Source organism: Trachinotus anak, unplaced genomic scaffold (genome assembly GCF_046630095.1).
Source record: "Trachinotus anak isolate AG129_WGS33_773 ecotype Australia unplaced genomic scaffold, CSIRO_AGI_Tana_v1 ptg000025l, whole genome shotgun sequence".
Lineage (NCBI taxonomy): Eukaryota > Metazoa > Chordata > Actinopteri > Carangiformes > Carangidae > Trachinotus > Trachinotus anak.
Window position 1 is genome coordinate 1,315,160 of NW_027273876.1, and position 24,841 is coordinate 1,340,000.

Genomic DNA, 24,841 nt, shown 5'->3' on the forward strand with positions numbered 1-24,841 from the left:
GGACTGACTCACTGCTGGAGCCAGACTCTAGTGGTCATTAGAGGAACTGCAGTTTCTTCACTGCTGATGCTTCAGGTTTCAGACCTGGAGGCTGATGTTTGGTTTATGAGACTGGGTTTCATTTAAATTCCCATTTTGTTTGACTGTTTAATCCATTAAATATAAAACCACTTTCTGCAGCATTTCATATCATGCTGATGTTTTAAGGCGTCTTTTGATGATTAAAGTCAATTTATAATGTTGAACTCTGTCATTGAGGTGAAAAGCTCTGATATAAACAAGAACTACTCAAAAACACCATTAAGTGATCTCCTGCTGTAACAGATGATATAAAAACCTCCCTTGGTTCTCTGATGAATTTCCCTTTGGATCATAATTTATCTCTGAGTTAAGTCTCTTTACGCCATCACACCATAATGGAACAACCAAACACCCACACCAGCCTAAACCTACACTCGTGTGTGTAGTGTGCATAAGGGAAAACTTTTAATTTCACAAGTGCACAAAATACTTTCCTAAGACTTTTTGACCTTTCAACTGCTTGCACCTCAAAAACTCAAGCCAAGCTCCCAAAAAAAAGTGGCTGCCAAAGAGTGAAACAGAGGAACCATTGTGTTTTCATTGCTTCCTATAGAGACACAACAAACTGAGAGCTAACGAGCCGAGAACCAATGAGCCATTGTCTAACAGCGTTTTGTCTTGGCTTGTGCAGCCTTAAATATGTATGAAGCAGCACGAGGTTCTCTAAGTGGCTTTCAGACTGGTTTAATCCTCTCGGAGAGTTTAGCCCAATGAGGGGTGAACGGGGGCCGTTTGACAGTTGAGTTCAATTGACGGAGAAGTTCCATTCATTTCCTTTGTAATTAAAAGCAAATTACAGAGGCCAAGAGAAGGAGTGCCAAGCTGAGGAGATGGGCTCAAAACAGTCAAATGCAGCAAGTGACTGGATCAGTTATTCAAGTGTACACGACAGATTAAAGACACATGAGGATGTGAGCACACACTGAGGCCGCCACAAGTTCACCTGCAGCTTGATGTGACCATCGTCAGACGCTTGTAAACTAAAGGACTGCAGCTGGGGCCTGGCGCTAGACTGATGAGGAGTCTGTTCAGACCAGAATCAGAGACTAGCAGACGGATCAGAACGGTTAGCATAGTTAGCATCTTTGATTTGTTTATATTGTTTGTTAGCTTGTAACTTCCACTGGCTGACACAGTGTTAGTGGTTGTGCTAATGCTAACTCTGTCTCTCTGTACTGACAATGTTTCAGGTTTATTTAGCACCGCCCCCCCCAAGTTTACAGGATTGGTTCCTGAGGTTCTATGACGTATGAATCCCTGACTGTCTGAATCTGTTTTTATGAGACAGTCATTGGTTCAAGGTGGAAACACTCAGTCATCTCATTATAGTTCTTTATTATATAAAATCACCATATGGACCTTAATAAGGTCAAAAGCTAGATTTTAATCAGAGAGGGTCTTAAACTTAGCTTCATAACTGGAGTTTTTGCTGGTAAACATTTCAAAGACAAAGACTTCAGTACATGTTCTTCTTTTTCTACTTCTTTACATTAAAATACATAATCTGAACTTCTTGAAATAAAAAAATCTTCCATAAAAATGTTTTCCTCACAAAGCAAAGAGTTAATGCAAAAATGTTGGGTGAGTTCTCGCTTAGGTCGGGGTCTTTGGGGATCTGAGTCCTTATTTCTACCAGATCTCCGTTATGTATGGACATGTATTCAGCAGCACGGGGGGTTCACAGAGAAATCACATCAGAGACCTGCCTTCAATTCCCTGTCTTCCCCTACACAGTTTCCTCCATTTTGTTTTCAGTTTCTCCTTCTCACCTCTTTAGCCCTGCATCACTCCTCCGTGATTGAGCTTTGCTTTTGCTCCTCAGGAGGGAATTTAAGAGAAGCAGCCCAGAATCCACTAATCTCAAAATAAGATGGATTCATCTCTCAGGAGATGGACAAGTGTATTGTGTAAATCATTTCACAGTTTGGAGAATTAAAAGGAGAAAATTGGCATGCTGCTTCTCACATAAGCCACTTTGGGTTCAGTTAAAAAGCTGTAGAGGAGGGATGAAGAGCTGGACCTGGAGTATAGACAGAATTAACTTTTTAATACATGAAAAGGCACTAAACCTCTGAGACCTACAAGAGATAGAGAGATAGCTTTGGAGCCAAATTAGTCATTAAATATTAGATAAGGTGACCAACTCACAGAGGTCTGGAGGACACTGAGGTAATTTCATCTGCACTTTATCAACACTTTCTGGGGTTTGAACAACATGGGAGGAGTTTTCTACATTTAAGAACCATTTTTAGGCTGATTTCAGTGTTTCTCGTCATATCAATCTTTTTTTCATCGAGACTCAGTAGTTCGAGCAGTGTGGAGCAGATTTTAGACTGGTTACACCTTCATGTTGGGAAAGAAGATGGTTGACACTGATTTCCTAGTAAGTTCAAAGGAGGTTTCCCAGAGAGAACTGGAAGTAACCTGGTGGCAATGAAGAGGAAATCAGAGGGAAGTGTAAAGGAACATCTGGCCCATATTCTGAGCTCTCATTTTGCATTTAGTTTCTAAGCAGCTTGTGATTTGTTTGAAAGAACATCTGCATTTACATAAAACTTGCAAAAATATAACAGCTAAATATGAAAAATTAAAACTGTATCAAGAAGGCAACATACTTCATTTATAGTTCAGACCTGGATTCATTGTTCTTCTAGCAGGTGGTAACTACTGATTTCACTCATCTTCATCCCAGTATGCAAACTGCACCTGAATACAGGTACGGTTGGATTTAGATCAAATCTGCAGATGCAGCTTATAGTTTGGTGATATTTAATGTCCGACTTCTTTCCCACCAAAAACTATGACATCATCCTCCACAGCCACAAAAGACATAATAAAAGTGTTTCTACTGGATGAGTTGCACTCCTCATTATGAATAAGCTGATGTTGATGTGTAAGCTGTTGCCCCTGTTAAGGTACAGCTCTGGGTCTCAGAGGGATGACAGCATCTAGAACAACGTGCACAAACACACACACACATTTACCTGAGAACACAGTCAGTATGCAAACAAGCTCTACACAGAGGCAGAGACATAAATGCATCCTAACAGCAACAAGCCTCAGGCAGGGTTTTTCTTCATGCTGTCTGGAACTAATCCACCTGTTTTCTCCCCCTCCTCCACCCTCTTTAAATAACCCTGCTCTTCTCTTTTCCTCCTGGTAACTTCCTATTTTAATATTTCACATTTTAATCACTTTCGGTTTAATCTCATTCTGCCTTGGATAGAGATCTCACCACTCCTGCGAGCTCTTGTTCATTTGATCAGTTGCCTGTGATGAAACAGAGAAAATGTCAACAGAAGAGCACAGTATGGTTCAGTCAGTGCAGCGGCAGAATGGAGGCACGAGATACCATCGCTTTGAACTCACTGAAGAGGAAAGACATTGACTGTTGATGATCATTTTAATGCTCTGTTTGTGATCATCGAAGCAGCAGAAACTCTGACTGATATAGTTTACTGGAGGAGGAGGCTGGTGTTACTTCATCTTTTCATTTTAATCAACAATAACAAAGAGACCAAAACCAGTGGTGGATTAGTTATCTAGTTTATTGGCTTCAATGACTTCCCTCCTCTGTCAGCTCCAAGCCCATTGGTTCCTTCATAAATCTTTAAAAATAGAGAGATGCAGGGATGACATATTTTTGTAGCCGGCGCTGAAGTTATCATTACCCTGGTTCCCTCCACAGACAGCCAATAGGATTGTTCAGCAGATAATCTTCACTAATGACTCCACTTTATGATGTTTGAAGCCTAAATACAACCAGCAGCAGTAAAAACCTCATGTTAGGCTCTAAACCAACGACACCACGGTCACATGACTTCACCGTCACCACCACTAACCTCCAGCCTGTAGTCTGATTCAGCTCTGAGCTCTTCTACAGAAGCCTTTCCTCTGACAGAGTTAGTGACAGTCTGTAGAAACACAGCGAGGCTGTAAAGGTGGACTGGTGAGGAGATCGGTTTTCATGTTGGACTGATGACATTTAACGTCATCGTCTCATTTAGACTCTTGTTAGCAACTGGCAACGGAGAAGCTTCAAGAATCAGGACTGAGGGATTTACTGATGGATCTGATGTCAGAGAATCAAACCTGAAAATGTCCTGAGCTGCTGTTAAACACAGACCTGATTTCAGTCATCAAGCAGAAACACATTCAAACAACCTGACGAGGGAACAGGAAGAGCCACTGGTTAACCTGCTGCTCCCTCCACCCGAGTCACAATAAAAATGCAGAGAAACAGAGCAGAGCACCTCAGCATATTATCTGGGAACCAAACAACACAGTAATCTTATTTACTATAGTTTATGATTATATATGATTTACTCAAAGCAAACCCATGGCACTGATTTCAGTTTTAATGAACACATTCAGTCAACCAAGTCACACAACGTCTTGAGGTGCAAAGTCAAAGGCAACTTTGCTGTTTTACCTTTAAACATGTTTTGCACTTATCCACAAGGCTTCATCAGCTCCGATCTGATGAATAAAAGATGAGATGACAAAACGTCTTTAAAGCAGAGACAATAAATCTAATTTCTTTTCCTTTTCTCACCTTTTGTTCAGTGAATTTCCTTTGAAACTGTCAAACTTCTGAAAAACTCTGATGCTTCACAAAGACTCTGGCCTGAAATCATGATCTCACACAAAGAAGAGACTGCGGCGCCCCCGTCAGGTCGATCTGTTGAAAGGTTTGCTGAGCTACAGCTTGTTGTTCTCGCTTGGCCCAATTAGTATTGTGATAATCCATCACAATGCTGGTAAAAACTGCACTTGAGGTGTGCTGGAGCACAATCTGTCAAACAAATAAAATTCTTGATGCCATAATATTTGTCTCTCCTGCAACTACTGACCAACCTTCACTAAACACAGCAGCAGACAGAAGCTCCAATCATTGATCAGCAACAAGACATCAGGTTGGATTTATTTTTGTTGCAATACCAGTTGTGACCACCGGGACAAATTAGAAGCAAAGTGAAGTAGCAGCACTGTATCCATGTCTTTTAATACAGCCATGTTCATGCCATGGCCGTTCAGAAATCACTCTTGCGTTATAACAACACAACAGGCAGCACTGGGGGGAGTGAGTGAGTAATTCTGTTTGAGAAACAATTCCAAAGTGTCTCAGATGACAGAACACGCATGTTTATAACACTCAGAGACAACCCTGCAAAGTTATCAGGGTGGCAACTTTTTGATTATATGCTGCAAAGATCATGAGATAAACAGTAGAAAAATGTCATTTATGTTACCAAGTAATCTACCAGGAATGTGCACCAGCATGAATGCAACTGTGCAACTCAGAGCCTTGCTGAATAACGTCGCACTGAGGCCAAAAGAGAAGCCAGATTCCACCTTTTTGCTGGAGAAACCGGAGCCTCCTGCACTGGCAGCCCAGCTGTGCTGCAGAAATGGCCCCATTCAAATGAATGAGAGTGAAGTCGGTCTGAACTTGGCCTTAATAACAGAGACCACTGATTTGAAAATGTGTTTATGTTCTTTTTTTCTCTCTCTCACTTTGACAAGGTCAGGTCAGAACAGCTACTGTGTGTGTGTGTGTGTGTGTGTGTGTGTGTGTGTGTGTGTGTGTGTGTGTGTGTGTGTGTTTGTGTGTGTCCACATGAACTATTTTCAACAGCTACACAAACCACAATTAATGGGCCACAGTGGAGGTGTGTGTTACAGGCAGACTGGCAGAGAAAGAGAGGAAAGAAGTGAGTGTGTGCTTAGCTGGTTTGTGTGTGTTTGTTTACCCACAACACACACACACACACACACACACACACACACACACACACACACACACACACACACACACACCAGTCTCAGTGTCAATGTCTTTATCAGCGTTTCTTCCCCAGACGGCCTTCTGTTCCGCCTGACAGCTGCCTCTGATTGGGTGTTGATGAAAAACACAGTTTCCCAGAGCGCACTGCAGCCCGGCTGTCCATCCATGCGGTCGGCCAGCCGGTATGCGGCCAGCGTGAGATATGGAGTCTGCAGCTTTGATGTGGTTGAGCTGCTGCGTCACGCTCAGTGGAGCCACGCACCATGGCAGTCATATTGATACCCTCGCAGAAGGGCAGGAATCAATGCTCCTGTGTGTGTGTGTGAGTAGCTGGTGATCTTTCTTCTTCTTCACTTCCTCTTTCCTTTTTCCTGCCAGTTGTAGAGTAAAGTAATGTTGTCAAACACTTCATAAATAACAAAGTGTTGTGGTGTGTTCCTGTAGAGGGCACTGCATCCAGAAACACTGTCAGACAGTGTAAGTGAAGGATTTAGGGCTCGTGATTCCTCATCTGCCTCCACATCACATCACCCTCCGGCCTCCGAACACCTTCACCCCTCCCAGAGACCACGCATACCTCTAAAATGTTAACGTATGCATGGACTCTAGAGAAAGAACCCTACTGATTATGGTGACCCCTGAGCTTTCCTCAGGCATCACCCTCAGGACTGATGACTGTTACCTTTGCAGACAAAACTCATTATCTATAGGGCAGATTGCTTTCAAATTTATTGAACACATTGATTCTCCAACATGAAACAACCATTTAATATTAATGACCCAGTGACCTTTCCTCTTACTGTGGTTTTAAAATGAAAACCATCTCCGTCCTAATGAGCTTTTAGCTCCAGAAATAATCTCCATCCATACTAACGAGCATGAAAATGCACATCACATGACTATTACGTTTGATGCTGTTTGTTTTCATCCAGAAAAGTGTCACATGACATGAGCGTGACGAATCAGGGAAGGATTTGTTGTGACCCCTTGAAGCTTCTGGGCCAACACACGGCTGGGTGGTCGGCCCACATCTGGCCCATATCCTTCCACATCTGGGCAGATTCCAGCTGTTGTCCTCCAGTATTGGCTGACAGCCAGAAGACCTCCCATGTGTGGGCCAGAATTGGTCTTGATGTGGAAAAAGCATCTGACAATCATGCTGTACATGGGCCAGATTTGGGCCGTGGAACCGAGGGTTTTACTCGGCCAGAAGATATATGCGTATTTATTTTGCTATCTGGGGGATGTTGAGATCACAAAGGAGGAAGCATCAGCGCTGCTGTAGACTTGTGTCTATTGTTTGTACCATTCATAGGTTGTGGATGTGTAGTGTTGATTTTTGAGAGCCAGTGGTTCACTGGATATACTGGATGCACACGAGCAAACTCACGAGCCCCACAAAGGTTAAACAGTGAAACACAGCTCTTAAAAATGTTCAGCCCCCGAGCTGTGACCATTCTCTCACTTGTCAGTGGATAGTTAAACACTAATTACAGGGACAATTTCATCAGCCGATACTGAGGCTGCAGAAACACAGTGAGTCTGCTTTGGACTCCAGAATCTCAACTGATGATATCTGCTGCTTTTATTTCAAGATTATTTATTGTGTGAAGTTTTTTCAGAGATACTGTACCTGCCCCTGAAGACTTGATCATTCAGCCTTTCTTTTCAATTCCCTGCTACAGGCAATTAAAGCCATTCAACAGAGGTGAACTGATATGAATAGATGTTATAATAGCTAATGCAAAGTTCTTTGATTAGGAGCAGGTCCTTAGGCAATTTGCTGATCATTGTGATGTGGTTGAAAGCTCAAAAAATGCTACTAAATGGACCTGGAGAGGTGAGACTGTTTTGTCAGTTTCCACGGTCAAGTGAACTTCAATTTATTTCTGCCCTCCCAACATGGCTGCCAGTAATTTGGTCAGTTTAGATTGCTCCTATGAAAACTCGACCACAGCTACAGTATCTGCCGTTTTGAAGCTTCTGGAGCAAATTTCCAGCCGGGAATTCATTTGGCTGCTCACATCATGGATTGAGCTGCAGGCTGGAAACCGTACCTTATAAAGCAGAAGCAGAATTTCCTTGTGGACGTAGGTGGGGAGAAAGTGTGGGCAGTAAGCAACTCTGAAACAAAAGTTGATTTGCACACCTGCATTGGAAGAGAATGAAATCACCCAGTCAATGCTTCACTTCTACTGGTTTTAAGAAAAATGAAAATGGTTACAACTCAGTTGTGAGTCAAGAGATGAGACAGAGAGAATGAAAATGGTGGAAAAAGTCAGAGGAAAATGTTTGAGGGTGAAGGGATGTGAAAGAGGGAGAAAATGGGAGACAGTGGACGTGACAACATGGAGGAGGAGGAGGGGGAGAGAGGAAACTCTCACAGCAGGAGAGGACGACACTGCCTGACAGAGAGATTATTAAAATGCCATTAGGGAAGCAATAACCTTTATTGACCTTTATGGACCTATTATGAGATCTTTGACCTCATATGATGTTTGCAGCGACCCCCCACTGCACAAAATGCACCCCTGTCCAAAGCCCAGTAGAAATGTCTTTTAGAGACAAAACATATAAATGCAAAATCTTCAAATTATAGTGCTGCTTTCTTATTCTTGATTTGCAAATGAGGCTTTTTAGTCTTTGAAAATGTCCTAAAAATGCTAATGGGTGTGTGTGTTTGTGTGTTAATGGTGTTGAACAACATCCTCCCATGGATATATTACAGTCATTTTGTGCTGTGAGGCAGCAAACATCTTACTTATTGCCCTTTTAAAAAATGGAGCAGGGCAGGTTGTGAGCGGGGAAGGCTTCAGGAGGATGGAGGAGTAAGGGAGGATGGAGGCGATCCAAGGAGCTGCTTTAATCATCATCACGGCCGAGTGACAGTCCCGACCGGTCCGTACAGACTCGACCAGACAGCCAAACCAAGAAGCCCATCTGCTCCTCATATACCTCAACAATGAGCCTCTAATCTGAATAAATGGGCCTCCTGCTCGGCTCACACTTATAATGGCTTCGCTCATCACCCGGAGCGAGGAGGAAGGGATGAAGATGAAGGGGGAAAATGGGAACGATGAGGAGTAAGAGGAAGATTTAGTGAGTGTCCGCGCATTCAAAGTTGGCGTCCAAACTTGTCTTCCAACTTTAATGTGTTTGTGGTTTGTTTAGTTGACTTTTCAATGACAGGAAATCTTTAACCTCCCGAACCAAAGGCCGTTCTTTCTCTCATCTTTCCTTCTTCTTCACTTCCTTTCTTTGTATGGCCGAGCAAAGTCACTACATGTGTCAGCCATTACTGTTATTTTAAAGACACGTTTTGTATTAAAGCAGGTTATCATACATGCTCTAGAATGTGTTTATGAAACACATCTTTTGAAGTAAGGACCCAGAGGGCTGAAAGGCTTTAGAGAGGAAATTTACCCAAAGTCCATGAAAATAAACTTTTGACATAAAGAGTGAAAGAACGAGAGAATGACAGGAATTAGAGAGGATTAGTGTCAAGAGGAAAACAAGAGCCACCAGATCATTAATGTTGTGTGATTAAGTCCAGAGAGGAGGTTTGTGTTTTGTTCTGTGTGGATTAACAAACTAAATCTGCCCTCTGAGACCATTAAGTTTGAATGGAAACCCGATGGATGGATGATGATGAGTCTAATAAAGGAGGGAAAACAATACCAATGACTGACAAAACATTGTGGTTTTTACGAGGCTCAGTGGTTATTTACAGTGTTTATATATTTTATACAAGTGTCAGGTGTCACTTTAAGTTACTTTTAGCCTTTAGAAAATATGACGACAGCAGCTGAAACATCGATTTTTCACCTAAATCATCAGCAAAATCTATTTCTGAAGGAAAACACTTCGAGTGGCTGAGTCATTAATCATCACCTTGTTGAGTTGGTCACAGATTTCAGGAGCTCTGAGAAGTGCTGAGTCACATCATCCTAAAAAAAGTTTCCTCAGTCCACTGATTGATTTCAGCCTAAAGCCTGAACAGATTCTCAGCATCTGTTTGAGACTAAACTCATTCAACAGACTCCACAGCAACTTTCTGCTGCCTGCATCTCCACAGAAAAACATCTTATCATAAATTCAACTCACACTGACCTCAGAGATTGGCCTGAATATCTCAAGAGCCCTGTGAAGTAATAATTATCAGCTCGTCATCATAAAAACTGTAACCCCAACCTGAACTGAATTCAAGTTGTACAAGTAAATGAAAATGCAAAGTTTCACAGTATAATCAGATTTACAAAATGAATAAAAAATAAATACTCCTCCACTGCTCCTACTCCTCCATCAAGTAAGACTCTACCATGTCCAGGCTGGTCAAGTATAGTACTTAACCTCTGACCTTGACCTTAGGACATGGGGTGGGGGGTGTCAGAAAAGAAGCCAATGTACTTTATAACCCACACACTCACCAAAGCACAGCTGCTCCTGCACAAACAAACTTTCAGACAAGAAAAAACAAACATCCAGAGCAGAGTCGTCGTTCGGAACAGATGATTAACATGCAGAGAATCAAATCCCGTTTCAGAGAAAACAGACGAGTCTAAACATTCAGCTCGACTCCGCACAGACCCCGACGCTGCCTCCGCTAATTGGTAAGTGGTGCGGTGGGATCATGCAGCGCAGCATCTCCGCCACAGCACACACACATACAAAAAAAAAAAAACAACTATCCTCGACAGACTCATCCCAATTACCTTTGAAGTGAGCACTTCAACTGCATTTAACAATTAAATAAAAACTAAAAAACAGGCCCATTAAAAAGCTCCTACAGATGCTCTTCAAACTGTAATATCATGGACATAATTAAACATTAATTTATTGAGGCCGCTGCTGATGGAGGCAGGAAACATTTAGTCCCAGAGTCAAACACAGCAAACATATTTCCACGTTTTATAGTACGTAGTTTATGAATAATCAAAAAATATGCCTATCTGGTCTGTCGTTGGTAGCCTGTACTCTGCTGATGTTGGAATGAGTCCCTGCATATTCATAACGTGCAAAAATATTAGTTAGTTAATTTAGTTGTAACCTCGGAGCACTTTGAAGACTGTGTCAGCACTTTGAAGGCCAGGCAAAAAGTAGAATCTGAAAAGCTCCTTGATGCACAAAAAGAAACAAATAGGTTTCATTTCACCTGCGGTCAATTCAGTTTGGGGTGACAATCCATCAGGTTCTTGAAAACAGTTACCAACCAAGTTCTGAACAGGAGAGAGAAAACGTTTTTGTGATGATTTATTCCAAGTTTTTTAAAATGTCTCTGACTTTTTCCAAGATCAACCGAGCTAGATGTTCTGAATGACACTTTTTATATTACTTTTACTCCCCGTAGATGACGGCCTGTCTTCAGTCCTCAAAATCCAATGGTCTCCCCAGCTCTCATTCCCTTTCCAGCTCATGTTATTACATTTTGTGAGATGTAACTTTATCAGTAGCTGTGCTCCTCAAGGGTCTGGTCCATTTGCTCACCTCTTGCAGTCACATCCAAACTCTCCGCTCCACACCATGGTCTTTTCTGTGGTGAGCCCCCTCCGACCAGAGCTGGATCAGAGGTCCACTCAGCTCTCAACACTCCACCTCACACTTGTTCACCTCAGAGCTGGAGGGCAGCTCGACATCAGAGCACAGACAGTCGGTGGTTTGTTCACCTAACTCTGTTGAGCTCACTTTTAAAAAAAGGAGAAATCCCCTTAGTGTTGATCTCAGTGTGTAGCTCCCATTTATTTATTCATGTTTCTTCACTATGACATCCTGTCCCGATTCTTGCAGCACCAACAATGGAGTCTGGTAGAAAATGATTATTAAAATCCATTCTGTACCTGCAACAATCAGCCAATCACACGAATGGAAGCAGGAACAATGTTCACGACACAAAGGCTGCCAGCAAATAGCACAGAGCACAATAATGAAAACATCAAAGGTGCAACATCTTCACACTGAGGTTCAGCTATTATGCATGTGTGTTTAACAGTGCAGTGTTTTGCTGTGATATGGAAGCTATAAAAAGGAGGAAGCAGCTACAGCTCACAGACTGAAGAGATGATGTGTTACATCCCTAACAGCTGTTTCCCCTTCACTCATCACATGGAAGGTGCAGATTTATGTTGCCCTGAAATCCCGCTGCACACGTTTTCTTTACACCTTGCAGACAAAAAGTGACGTAGAGCAGGACGCCTAAGTGTTTACCACATAGAAGGGATGGGAAACACTTATGTCTGCCACTGACCATTAGCATATTGGTATTGTATTGTTTTTATTTTCATCTAAGGCCATTTACACACACAGAGTCTGTGTCAGGGGCCGCATCCTTCGGAGGCTGCGGTCTACCAAGGTGTGGCCCTTCGTAGCCGTCGTAGACCTCGGAGGCCGAACTGAAATGAGACGGTCTGGTCTACGGAGGATTTATTGCTTTGCGTCACCAGCTGTGCCTGCTCTTACCGTTGTGTTGCTCTCTGTCAGTGTTGTTTGCTTTCATTACCGGCGTGCAATGAATCTTGGGATAAGAAAAAGAAGCCCAGGAAAAAAGGACACATTTCTCATCCGCATCTGAAGTAGTCTTTGGAATTGGACAGCCTAGTCGTGCCGCTGTGACGCAGTCGGTCTTCAAATGCAGCCTCTGAAGGATGAGTCCCCTGAATTGGGACACAGCTATAGTCAGACTGAGCTGTCTTACCTTAAACCAGGTGATTTTTACTCCCCTTCCTCAAAATTATTTCATCCAAAGCTGATTCAGAGCTGTGGAGAAATGCTTCCACATAAGAACAAAAATGAGAGACCTGGAATATGGTGACCTGTGGGGTGGCTGACTGTAGCCAGGGGCAGGCACAGCCACCCCAGGCCACCCCCTGGCTGCCTCACTGGCTATAGAGAGCCTTGTATCCCTCCACTGATTATCACTCCTTCAGGCAGTGGGCAAGAGCACATCAGTTACGATTCTCTGCAGACTGTTGGACGCCACTGATGTAGCGGTCGCAGCATGCTGTCTGCCACAACAGATGCAGTGCAGCGCTTCATAATATACTTTGTAAAGGTAAAACAGACTGTGTGCTGTTTAAAGTCAGAGAAAGCACTAGAAAGCTTCCTGCTGGGAGCGTAGAGCCTGAACATTGCCCTGGGCATTACCCAAAAAAGGTCAAAATCAATCCTTGGGATTGGAGGTGTGCAGGATGTGAAGGAGGCTACCACAAAAGAAATCCCAGAGAGTTTCGTGTCAAAGTTATGCAAATATCTTGGCCACACAGGCATTTACACCAGTTCTTCACAGTCTGGGGTCTTTATGTTCACTGAGCTGCTGGTCCATTATTAAAGGATTCAGATCCTGTGCTGCAGCTACTGATGCACTTAGTCTAAATCATTCTGGATAAGAGTATCTGAGAGGCTAAATGCCTGCATCTGTTTATATCCTTATATTGTAATTGCCACCATCCTGTATTGATTAGTCTCTAAAATCCATTGAGCCTAATGTGATTTCATTAAGATACAACCCAAGTAAGCTATTCCAAATAAATACAGCAGAGCAGAGAGTTGATCTCTAAATTTTTGCTGCAACATCCAGTCATGCAAACTTTCTCAAGGCCAGAAAACACTGAAAATCATTAGGCACCTAAAGTTGTCCCTAATGCTTTTTCAATCATCTGTCTACATGCGTTACACATGAATTTACAACATCACGTAAGAGAGAATAATTTGACTGATTATATCCAAAAAAATAAAAATAAAATATGGAGCAGCTGTTACCACCGGAAACACCATCATGTCTTACAACCCGAGAAGAAAACCTCTCATTTCTGGTGTGTTTCTTTGATCAGTTCTATCTGAAAGAGCAGGCCCTTCATCGAGTTGGTCGAGGCACCATGTTGTTATACAGAATGTTAAGGATACGTCAATGATGAAATACCAAGAAGACACAGGCCTCCTATAGAGTTCAAACACCAGAGAGAACAACCCTACAGTGTTGCATCATATCAACATCCACAAATCCATGTCAAGACCAGAAGGAAAAAAAAACAGACTTCCAACCTTTTCCAGACAATAATCCAAAGTGCTTGAGAAGAGTAAGATTTTCACTGACACTTGCATGTGACAGACGCACGTACAGAAAGCCAATGGGCCTGAATATGTGCGAAGCCATGCACACAGGTGCACAGCTGTTTCCATGTAAACAGACAAACAAAACACCGGGACTCACACTCTAATCTTCTCGTCTGTTATGCAGCGGAAATGAATGTGTTTCAGCTGTAAGCCTTCATCAGTGTAAACAACAATAGTAGATATGACGATTTACATCAGCAGCTGAAGTTTAGACAGGTCAGTTCAAGCTTCCACCAGCTGATCCCAACGTTCAGCCTTCAAAGGCCAGACAATCAGTTTACTCGGTGACATCAAATCTGTCGATCACTTACCGTACTCAATGTCGTAGAACACGATGAACTTCTGCCAGCGCAGCTCCTCCACCAGTGTCAGCATGACGTCGTTGAGGCGGACCGGGGGCCGGGCAGCCAGCGTGTAGCGCTGCCCGCCGGGGCTCGGGTTGAACTGGCAGGCGGTCCGCGGCGATCCCTCGCTGTTCCTCTGGATGTACAGGTGCGGGATGTGCATGGCGTCCGTCAGGGACTGCAGGGCGCTGGCTGATGCGCAGCCCGTCGAAGTCACCAACGCCAGGATGCCCTGGTTCATCAGCTCGCAGGCTGGAGAGGGAAGACAGAGGGGGGGTGAAGAAAGAGTGGGAGGTTTGAGGAAAGCACAAAGCAGACAAACACGATAGCTACTTATTTACATTAACTAATGTCAAAAATGAATTAATTATCAGTAGCGTAACACATTTTATGATCACATTTATCAAGGCACACAGCAGGAGCCCAGGTCTAATGCTAAATGATGCGTTGACCTCTCATCGGGCTCTGCAGCGGATACCAGGCTGCACTGTCATAAATCTACTGGACCGTCTGACAGGTAACACCATTGTTCTCCTCTGGCCTGACCTACTTCTGAACCTCTAAACCTGCACTCTGGCTCTGAATCCAGCAGAGAGCAGATACCTGGATGATTAAACAGGCCACATATCCAGCCTGCTAAGGCTAAGCTAAAGGTTAGCCTTTATCTGGCCTCAGCAGGTTGACTGGCAGGTTCACCTGAATGCTACAGCACACGCTCAGTTGTCAAGCCATCCTCAGTTTCTGTGTGGAACAATCACAAACTGCAGCTAAGTACCCAATCATCTGGAGTCAAAGGATTTCCACTCATGCAGAGACTGCATGATTCCTATGGTAGGATGTTGTGTTTAAGTGCAGGCATGTGCAAAAGCGGACAATTTCAACAGCAACATGAAGGCTCCATCTCTTTATCGCCTCTTTACTGTCACCTGATCCCAAAGCACCTCCCACCAAAGATTACGATGGTTAGCATGTTGTGGCTAACTAAATGTTTGTGGAGACAGGCTCCAGACAGACATTAGTATGCTAATCAACCTTGCTTAGTAAACAATGTCACAAGCTAACACACAACCATTACACAATTTCACACACAACGACAGACAAGGGAATCATGTTATCACAACAGCTACAGCTCCATGAGCCTTCGCTCCAGCCTCTCACCTTTATCCTCAGTTGCACTCATTCACTGGCACCAACTGCAGCTTCAGCCATGTTGTTACTGCCTGATTAAAGCTCTTCCCTCCAAGTCTGATTTCACTTAATCACAAAAATAATTTCCCTGCTAATTCCCCCAGCGGAGTGGACCTTTGCTTTCCAAACCAGCTTCTTGACCTTTGCTGCTAATTCAGTATATCTTAGCCTTTTCCCTCTTCTCCTACATCTCCCTCTGCAGAGAATTCAGGCTGCCACGTTTCTGAATACAACACAAGATTTAGTCTCAGAGAGGGCAGCTATCTCCTGAGGGACTCTGAGCAGCTTCCCTAAATCTACTGCCATCTTCCAGTGCCTCTGTGCTCTAAGCTGCCTGACATAATGCCTGCTCAAAAATGTTTTGGGTCTGAACTCTTCCCCTCCAGGAACCAGATCCAATTGTGTGTCTGTTGTGTGCACAACTCGACTGTTTTCAATCTAGCACTTTCAGAGTTTCACACTCTGGGAGAATGAAAAAACACAAAGCTATGAAACTATGAAAACTAACACATAAAAGATCTAGAGTCTAACTCTCTTCTTTTCTATACTTTACGCACTTACACTGCCACTGAGTCTTCTTGGTTCTGAATCTCCATTATAACCATTTATTTCTCTTCCCTGCTTACGTGTCCCATAAAAGCTTCCCTACACCCAGTCCATTCTCCAAACACCCATGTTGCTCCTGCTCTACAATTACACTAAGTGCTGCCTTGAAAACTGACTCATCGGACGTCCACTTCCCACTGAGACAGGTACCCTCTGTACTTTACATTCTCAGACAGCAACTGAAAGGACAAGAATTAAAATAATAATGATAATCTTTATATCTTTACAGAGCACTTTTCTAAACACACATTACAAAGTGATTCATACAATGCTTCAAAACAAGTAGATCATAAAAACAATTTCTGCTGAAGTAATAAGCAAATAAAAGCTCTTACAGTGTCGCCAACCAAGAGCATCAATAACAAACTAATGAAATCAGGAAAGGTCTCAGGTGAAAGCACCATTTTAGGAAGAGATTTAAAAGAGGTCACTGATTCTGTTGACCTGATTTCCTCAGGCAGCTTGTTTCATAGCTTCAGGGCTCAGACTGTGAACGCTCCATCACCTCTGGCTTTCAGCTGCACCTCGGGAACAGATAAAAGGCCTCAGTCCGAGGAGCCCAGGTGATGTTCCAGCTCGTATGTGGCTAAGAGGTCAGATATATAGCTTGGAGAGAGGGGCCATGAAAAGCCTTAAAAGTCAACAGTAAGATCTTAAAGTAAATTCTGAAACATTCTCAGAGCCAGTGCACAGATGTAAGATAAAAGCTTTTCACAATCACCCTCACGCTCAGCTGGGGCACAAGGAGCTGGTCAACAGTCCAAAATCCATCAGGAAAGCTGCTGATGGATTTATGATCCCGTGGTGACCTCCATCTTTAAACAGGAGAACCATAAATGAAGAGAATTCTTAACACGGTAACTGAGGGCATTTGAGATGGTTCTTAAGGCTGCCACCATGACCTCTGTCCCTGGGTTCACTGAGGTAATTATAGTTTAAAATGGAAGTTTTACAGTGGAGATCTCACATTGAAATGAGTCATTTTAAGTGTGTTGGGCTGTGAGCTGTGATTGATGGAGAGACTGTCCCTGTTAGAAAGACACAGACGATCCCAGAACAGATCAGAACTGTCAATAAAACCCACACCCTACAGGTCGCCTGCAGCCAGGTATGAAGACTATCATCCCCAACCAAGCCTCTGCACGTTTAAACTCGCCTGTTAAAGTAGATATGGAGCTGCAAAATCCCTCGTCCATACACAGAGTGCTGAGGCAGCACTGGGCTCCCAGCTAATCATTCTCTCTGGGCTCTTTCTCTTTGAAGCAGGTACATCAAACCCTGTTAAGGGCCACGAGAGTCAGAGCAGGAGGCCAAACTGCAGACACCACAGTTTAAGTTTGTCTGGAAGCAAATAATAAAACTAATTTGAATGTTTGCTTGTTTTCAAGAAAGTTCTGACAAAATTGTGAAACCAGAGAAATGACTGCTTTGTTTTTTTGTTTTTTTTGTTCATATACTCACACTGCCCTGCAGGATGTTTCTATCTTCCTGTTCTCTCATCTACCACTTTTTCTTATCTACAACACACACAGGTGTCATACAAAGCACAGGACATCCACATGTTCTGATCCCATGTGAGGTCAGGTTCAGGCATAAAAAAAATTTGGTTAAAGTTTGGAAAAATCTAGTTTTCGGAAAAATATTGAAGTAGTAAAACTACCTTGTGTCCATTTCCCAATCATCCAACACTAAGATGTGTTCTTTGTTCTTTGAGCTTTGTGTTGTTTGAACAGAACAAAAAAAAACATTAATCATGCCTGAGCTGCTGCAAACAGGAAAACAAATGAGACTGTCAGTGAATGATTTGCACAGACAAATTTGAAGAATGTTTCCACGTTATGCAGACAAAAATGCAGCCGGAGCAGAATTATGTCTCCATGTTTGTAGAGAGGGTTGTTTCTCCAAGTAGCAAAGATAAAGGTAGTTTGGCCATTTGGGTTTGAGAAGATGTGCAACTATTCTTTACTGCAGATGCTGCAAATTAAAACAGATGTGTTTGCATCTGTTTCTATATTGGCTATTAAAAGTAATTCACTAACTGTTGTCTCTATTCCTGGCTCATTTAAATCAACACAGGAAATCAAGGTACATGTTAAGATGCAATCTTGCCTTTCAACAACTTTCAAACGAGTTTTTCTTCACAACATCTACCTGAAGCCACACACAGATCAATTCTCCACCTGTGTTCTCCTCTTCCAGGCAGACAACCACAGTTAAGCCTCTCAGCAACCTTTCATCTCTGGTTAGAACCCGACTTTCTCTGCAGGAGAATATCTGTCCAGACTTAAAGGTCAAGAGATACTCCAAAGGGCAGCAGGCATGTTATGACTGAGCTCCCACCAGGGGGAATGGTAAAAAAAAACACATTTATGCAGAAGCAGAGGAGCATGAAGTATAGCCAGTCTTCCAGGAGAAAAAAAAAGAAAAAAAGAAAAACAGAAGTGTGGTGGCGGAGCAGCTGGCTGGTCACAGGGACCCTGCTCGCTTAATGTTTGATGAGTCAAACTTGGCTGCACTCGGGCTGAATCTCTCCGAGCTGAGAACAAACAGAGGACAGAGCTGTGGAGCAGCTCATCAACACTCAGCCTTTTTCTGAGTGTATAAAATACGTCTTTAAGGGAACAGCGTCGTCAGCATCCGGCAGTTTGGGAAAGAGATGACGAGGCAATAATTCCACCAACAAAATTTAAATTGTCTGAAATATAATAAGACAAATGTGGCTTGTATGAAAGTGGAGATAATGAACTTGTACTGAAACATTTAGAGTGTAATCTGGTATTAAATTAGTAAATGTTTTTTTGGTAAAAGCCCACCAGATAAGATTGGTAAAAAATAAATCACTGCTGATGGAACATGATGGAAGTCGGAGTGTGGAGAACTCTGTAAGGCTTTAGATTCAGTGCTGCATCACGCTCCGCTGGGAAAGAATAGAAAAGGGAGACTTGTCTTCAATCCCATTTGTTTTTGTTTTCACCAAAAACAGCAAAAGCTACATCACACATTCTAATCAGATTTGGTGTGAAGATTAGTCATGGACCAAGGAAAAGGGAGATGTAGAAACTGATTCTACTTTATTTTTTTCCTGGATTCACAGGTTCAAAATGGCTCTATCAAACAGGCCACACCAACGTATGACTTCACTGGTTCTGATCCCCTCTTCTGATTGGCTGACTGTTTTCTGAGTGATCCAATAAAAATATAGCAGATTTCAGGTAAACACTCAGAGAAACCAAATCCTGCAAGGTTGGATGGTGGGTCCAGGTGGGCGGGGCTTGGGGCGTGACTGAGGGCGGTGACTGCTTTGTTGTGACATCACAAAGTTCCAGAAGTCCTGACGGCTGGTTTTAAGGCTCAGTTTCTGAATACAGGCTGTGTGCATTTCTCTGTGGACTGAGGCTTTGATACTTTCACAGTATTAATATAGAACCTAGACCTGCTTTATAATCACAAACACATGGACATCTAGCTTGGAGCTGTAATAAAGCAGTTCTTTTTCTCTCATTCACTCTCTGGCTCTCTCTCCCATCCTCTCTCTTTATCTCACTCTTAAACGAGTCAGGAAGTCGACAACAAAGGCTAACCTTGTTCATAATGTATAAGAGTGAAGCAGTGCATACTATAAGTTGGAGCTGCGGCTGTGGCTTTGTTTGACCAATCAGCAACAGACAACCCTCCAACCTTTAGGCCCAACCCCCTGGGTAACTCACACAGGAACTAAATCACCCCCTGGTTCTTCAGGGTTCATCCTGTCCTCTGTACAGCTCAGAGTCTGATCTTCAATTAAACAAAGATCCATAACACATCACCTCATCATTTTGTTGATGTCTCTCCTCATGACAGGAACAATCACATTTTAATGAGCGCCAGAGTAGTGGGGACTCAAATTCACAGTCAGTTCAGCTCTGAAATCACCGAGGACCAATTAGCATAATATACTAGAATGGTACTAATAGCTTTGGAGGCTTCAGAAACACAATGCCGGTAGCTGTTGGGATAACTCACTCAGCAGCCAGCGAAAATGACTCGGGTTGCGACGTGACTCACTTGCTCTGTGAGTCCACAGTGAGTCATGGTTTCATCCGTGCTAAATGAAGCCTGGGCAATATTTAGCTGAAGCGACTCCCTGTGCATCCTAATGACACTTACAGAGTGACTCCTACCAGACGGCGGGAGACAGAAACCATTAGAGTCGGATAGAGACAAAGATCTCCCTCCCTCTGCCCTTCTCTGATCTTTATCAATATCTTGCCTCCAAATTAGCTCACAGAAACAAAGCAAATTCATCTCATCCTTGAGCAAGGGGTTATAGATTTATACTAAATTCCTCTGCCTGCTATCACGGCCTCTCAGATGATGCAGCGGAGACTTAATGTATTATAGATGCGGGCGGGTGGTGAAATGATCTCACATTCAGGGATACTCAGTCTGTACTGTGAGAGTGATTTGTCGAAGATGTAAACATCTTTACAGCTTCAAGCAATTTCATTGGGTAAACAGATGGTTTTCAGAAGTGAGAGTCCTCCCTGAGTACCGCCCGATGAGGTGGTTATACAAACCCTGCATGTAACGCAGAAAAAATTCTTTTTATACAAATGAGCAGTTGCTGATGCTCCCGTACTTAGTTTCTTTACTATCCAATAATACATTAACAGCTGCAGCCAATTAGTTCATTATTTTCTTTCTTCTAAATCACACTATTAGTTTTGTGCTTGCTATCAGCATGATGAGGGAATTGTATTTGAGCAATATAAAACATGAAGAATGATTCATTTCAAAGTATCAGATATGAGTCTGTAAAAGTAACAGAATTAATTCCATTAAATTCAAAACTACAGCTTCTGATACAAGAAATTAGGTTGCAGTGTTACATTAACAGCTTTCCCAGCAGAAATGTACATGTGATGCAGAGGCAGTATTCAAAAACAGAGCAAATACCTCCAGCAAGGATTTGCTTCCCCAGATCTGGACTATGATCTGGATCTGGATACACAGTAATTTGTACAAACTCATAGATCTCAACGTCAGTAATTAATTTGTTTTTTTTACATCAAGATCTAAACATTATTTACTCAGAAACTGGCAAAAGTGAAACATGTCCTAAAAAATTGTAAAGGACAGTAATGACAAAAAAGGTTCTGGATGCATCCCTTTAACTAAACCAGTACCAAAATCTCATGGGTTCTTCGCTGGCCCATGTTCCATCTCTCCACCACGTTTGGTATAAATACGTTCAATATTTTTTGTGTTATGCAGCTGACGAACAAACCAATAAACAGACACGGTGAATTAGCAGCAGCCATATCTGTAACATTATGTCTGCTGTGTTCACTGAGGCCAGCAGTCACACTGGCAGCCTCCCAGTCAAATCTGGGGTTTACTGCATTTGTAGACAGTGTTACCTAATCAACTCCACTTTGGCAATGAAGCCAGCGTCATTCAGGGATCCAGTTGTATTGTAAAAAATCTTAACAGCCTCAGATACTCTGCTTTTCTACCCACTGTGGCCTGGAGATAAAAATGTAACAAGACACACAAGCTGCCTTCTCTGTAACTGAATCCACTTTTTGAAACGGACTCGTTTTTAATGTGGTGCACACTCGTATCAGATCATATGTTCATCCTGAATATCCAGCTGTTGCTTTTAATCTCACTTCAACCTCTTCACGGCCTGCAGCTCTGTGAATTACGATGGCGGCCGGATTGTTTTTAAGTTACTGCAATACAATAAGAGGGGAAATGAGATTCATCCATGTGTCACACAGAGGGCAGGGAAGCACAGATAATCGATAGACAGTGGAAACAGATACTCAGACTGGCACAACAAAACAAAGGAATTAGTGCTACTACGGTATGGCCTCATTGAACAGATCAGTGGCACAAGACAAAGCAGGAAGATGAGGGGATTCTGTTTGTCTTTGTCTGTCTTTAAATCCCTCACTTCTGCAAACACATTATTTCTTTTCTTTACAGTATTAATCCACAATGTCCTCAGGTAAATGAGGCTTTGGTTTGCTGCTGTGGATCAATCAAATCATATCATATCTTACAAGACATGCAAATAATAGCGAGAGTCACAACACAACCATTTCTCTTTTTAACTGACAGCAGTGGAATCTCTTGCTAAATGTAGTTTTTAAAGCCAAGTCATTCCTCTGTATTTTCAAAAAGCATATGTTTAGTTTAGACATCACTGCTGGATGAAGAGGCCGACAATTAGGCTCTTTCAAACAGGAGTATAATTTTACCTCAAGAGAGAATCACCAGCAGAGACAAATGTCAACTATGAGCAAGAATGACAAGCTGAATGTAGCTGTTTATCCACTGAAACACCTGCAGTCAGACAGGCTGTCAACAAGCCAGCGGTTTATCCACATTATCTAAAGCTTCTGGAGTGGAGGTAAACCAGGGAGTGAGCATCTGATATGTTGTAACTAGAGGTATCAATCTGGCTGAAAGATCACATGGCGATCTTTTTGAGTAGAATCACAATCCATGATCTGAATCATGATCTGCATCCTGTTTCCACTCTGATTTTATTGTGAAATTCATGAGCGGAAGTTGTTATTCTTATTTCTCCACCACATTAGCGCTTCTTAGTTCATATGGAGTATTTGTTTGGTCAGTGCTGTACTTTATTAATGAGGTGCGACAGGTGCTGCCCTGACTTAGCAGTCGGACTGTAACTCCAGCGTCTTGGACTGCTGCTGGTGATGGAGGTTCTTTCCCCCTACTGCTCCAGAAAACTGCATTCATGTGGTGTCAGAATAATTGGAAAAAAGGAGTTTCCGACTGGGAAATTCACATAAACTCAGCAAGTCCTGTGCATAAAATTTTCACCTTCTCTCCAACATCATATACACAGAAACATGGCGGACCAAAGGAAGTGTTTGGTTGATGGTGAGAAACTTTTGATTAATGGTGCGAACTCACATGTGGCAGATGGAAACTTGTACTAGAAGAACTGGTATTGAGAATGAGCAGTGGTTGCCACTATAGCTGAACCATCACTTCCCTCCATGCTTCAAGCTCATCCCACTCTTCCTCTGACTCCCTCCTTTATTCTGTCACTTCCATCTTTCTCTTGTTTCACGATCTTGATGTCTCAGTCTGTCTTCTCCCGTCCATGTGTCCTCTGGGCTTTCTGCTTTGATTCCTACTGTGTTTCTTTTCATCTGTTTGCTTTTCATCATCCTCTGAAGTTAAACTCTCTATCAGCCCCTCTTCATATCTCCATATCTCCCATCAACCATCCCTCCTTCTTTCCCTCCCCTCATCCTCTCTCTCCTCCTTCATCCTCTGAAGTTGATGTCTCTCTGAGTGCCTGTTTCCTTTCTTTCATCTGGATACTTTTGGCTAAAGCATCTTTAGAAGTACAAGTGTTTTAGCATCAGAGGCTCTGGGGGAACTGAACCAGTGCCGTGCTCTGCTGGCTGAACTCAAGAAATTAGCAGATATTAAAGCAAAAATCTGAGAAAATCACATCCTTTAACTAAGTACTTTGCTCCTAATTTTGGGTTTCTGATGTTGTGTTTGCTTAGAAACTGTCTACACATTGATGCTGTGAGCTTAACAGCAGAAAATGTGTGTAATGATGTGTGCGACCAGTGTATTGTAGCTACAGCATCATGCCAACGGTACAAACAATGAGTGCGACGTGGTTGTGAAGGAGAGTAAAGTGAGTAGAGTAAACAATTAAAGCAGAGACACTGAGACGATTTTATCTTTAGAGAAAGATAAAATATAATCATTTTGTTTTAGCTAACACTAACACGGACTTGTTACAAACTGAGAATGAGCAGCTGAACAGCAGCATTCACAAAGTGCTGCTCACACAGTCTTTTCTACAGCATTCATGTTTTATTTTTTAAGTTAGGGTTTTGATTTTGAAACTTTTTAAAAAATTGTATGTGTTGTGTCTTCTGTTTTAATTTGTTAACTTTTCCTCTTGACATTATAAACTGAACTTTTATCTGAGCTCTGTCTCAACTAACTACACAGAATATGAATAACTTGACATTTAATAATTCAAATTAAAAAGAAAGTTCAGCCTTCAACAGAACTAAAACTAAACTTTTTGAGATAGATATAAATAAATAAATTGTTTTGTACACTTCACTGTGGCTGTGAGAGAGATGACAGATGATTTGATAAAATATTGTTAATGTCAGATACAGATGAGTGCAGGTATTTAAATAATAATAATAATAATAATAATAATTTTTAGCACCTTTCAAAACACAGTTACACTATGCTTTATAAGACAAGATAAAATTGAAGACAAACAATAAAAATTAGTGATAGAATAATTTGTTTAAAGTTTTAACATTGGACAGGAGAAAAAAGAGAAAAAGGTGCAGCAATGAGGTTAAAAAAAATAAGATAAAACGATGATTCATTTAACTGATAAAATAAGAAACAGGAGAATAACTTAAAATATACTAATAGCTTTAAGTCGTTAGTAGATTCAGACCGCAGGCCATGAGAAAGCACTCCTATAAAAATGTGTCTTTAAGATGGATTTAAAATAGGTTAAAGCTCACCAGTGTAATCACCTCAGGGAGGTTGCTCCAGAGTGTGGGGGCCCGAACAGAAGGGGCCCCGTCACCTTTGGTGTTCAGCTGAGATCGTGGAATTTTATGGGTAAATGTGTAACATGTAAACAACATGTAGGTGAATCAGACTGTACCGCCTCAACAAGAGGGGAAGATAAACTCATAAACGTTCATCT

General features: G+C 42.3%; 1 protein-coding gene across 5 annotated transcripts in view; it reads right to left on the reverse strand.

Moving 5' to 3' along the window:
• The window catches only part of grid1b (glutamate receptor, ionotropic, delta 1b), a 455,594-nt gene that overhangs the window by 191,869 nt on the left and 238,884 nt on the right, over positions 1-24,841 (reverse strand). For 4 of the 5 annotated variants that reach the window (XM_071462859.1, XM_071462860.1, XM_071462862.1 and 1 more), the window contains exon 3: positions 14,287-14,571. In XM_071462859.1, coding sequence (XP_071318960.1) covers positions 14,287-14,571 — 285 coding nt within the window. Of the gene's footprint in view, positions 1-14,286; positions 14,572-15,477; positions 15,899-24,841 lie in introns of those variants that run through there. The other variant, XM_071462861.1, reaches the window with a different exon arrangement.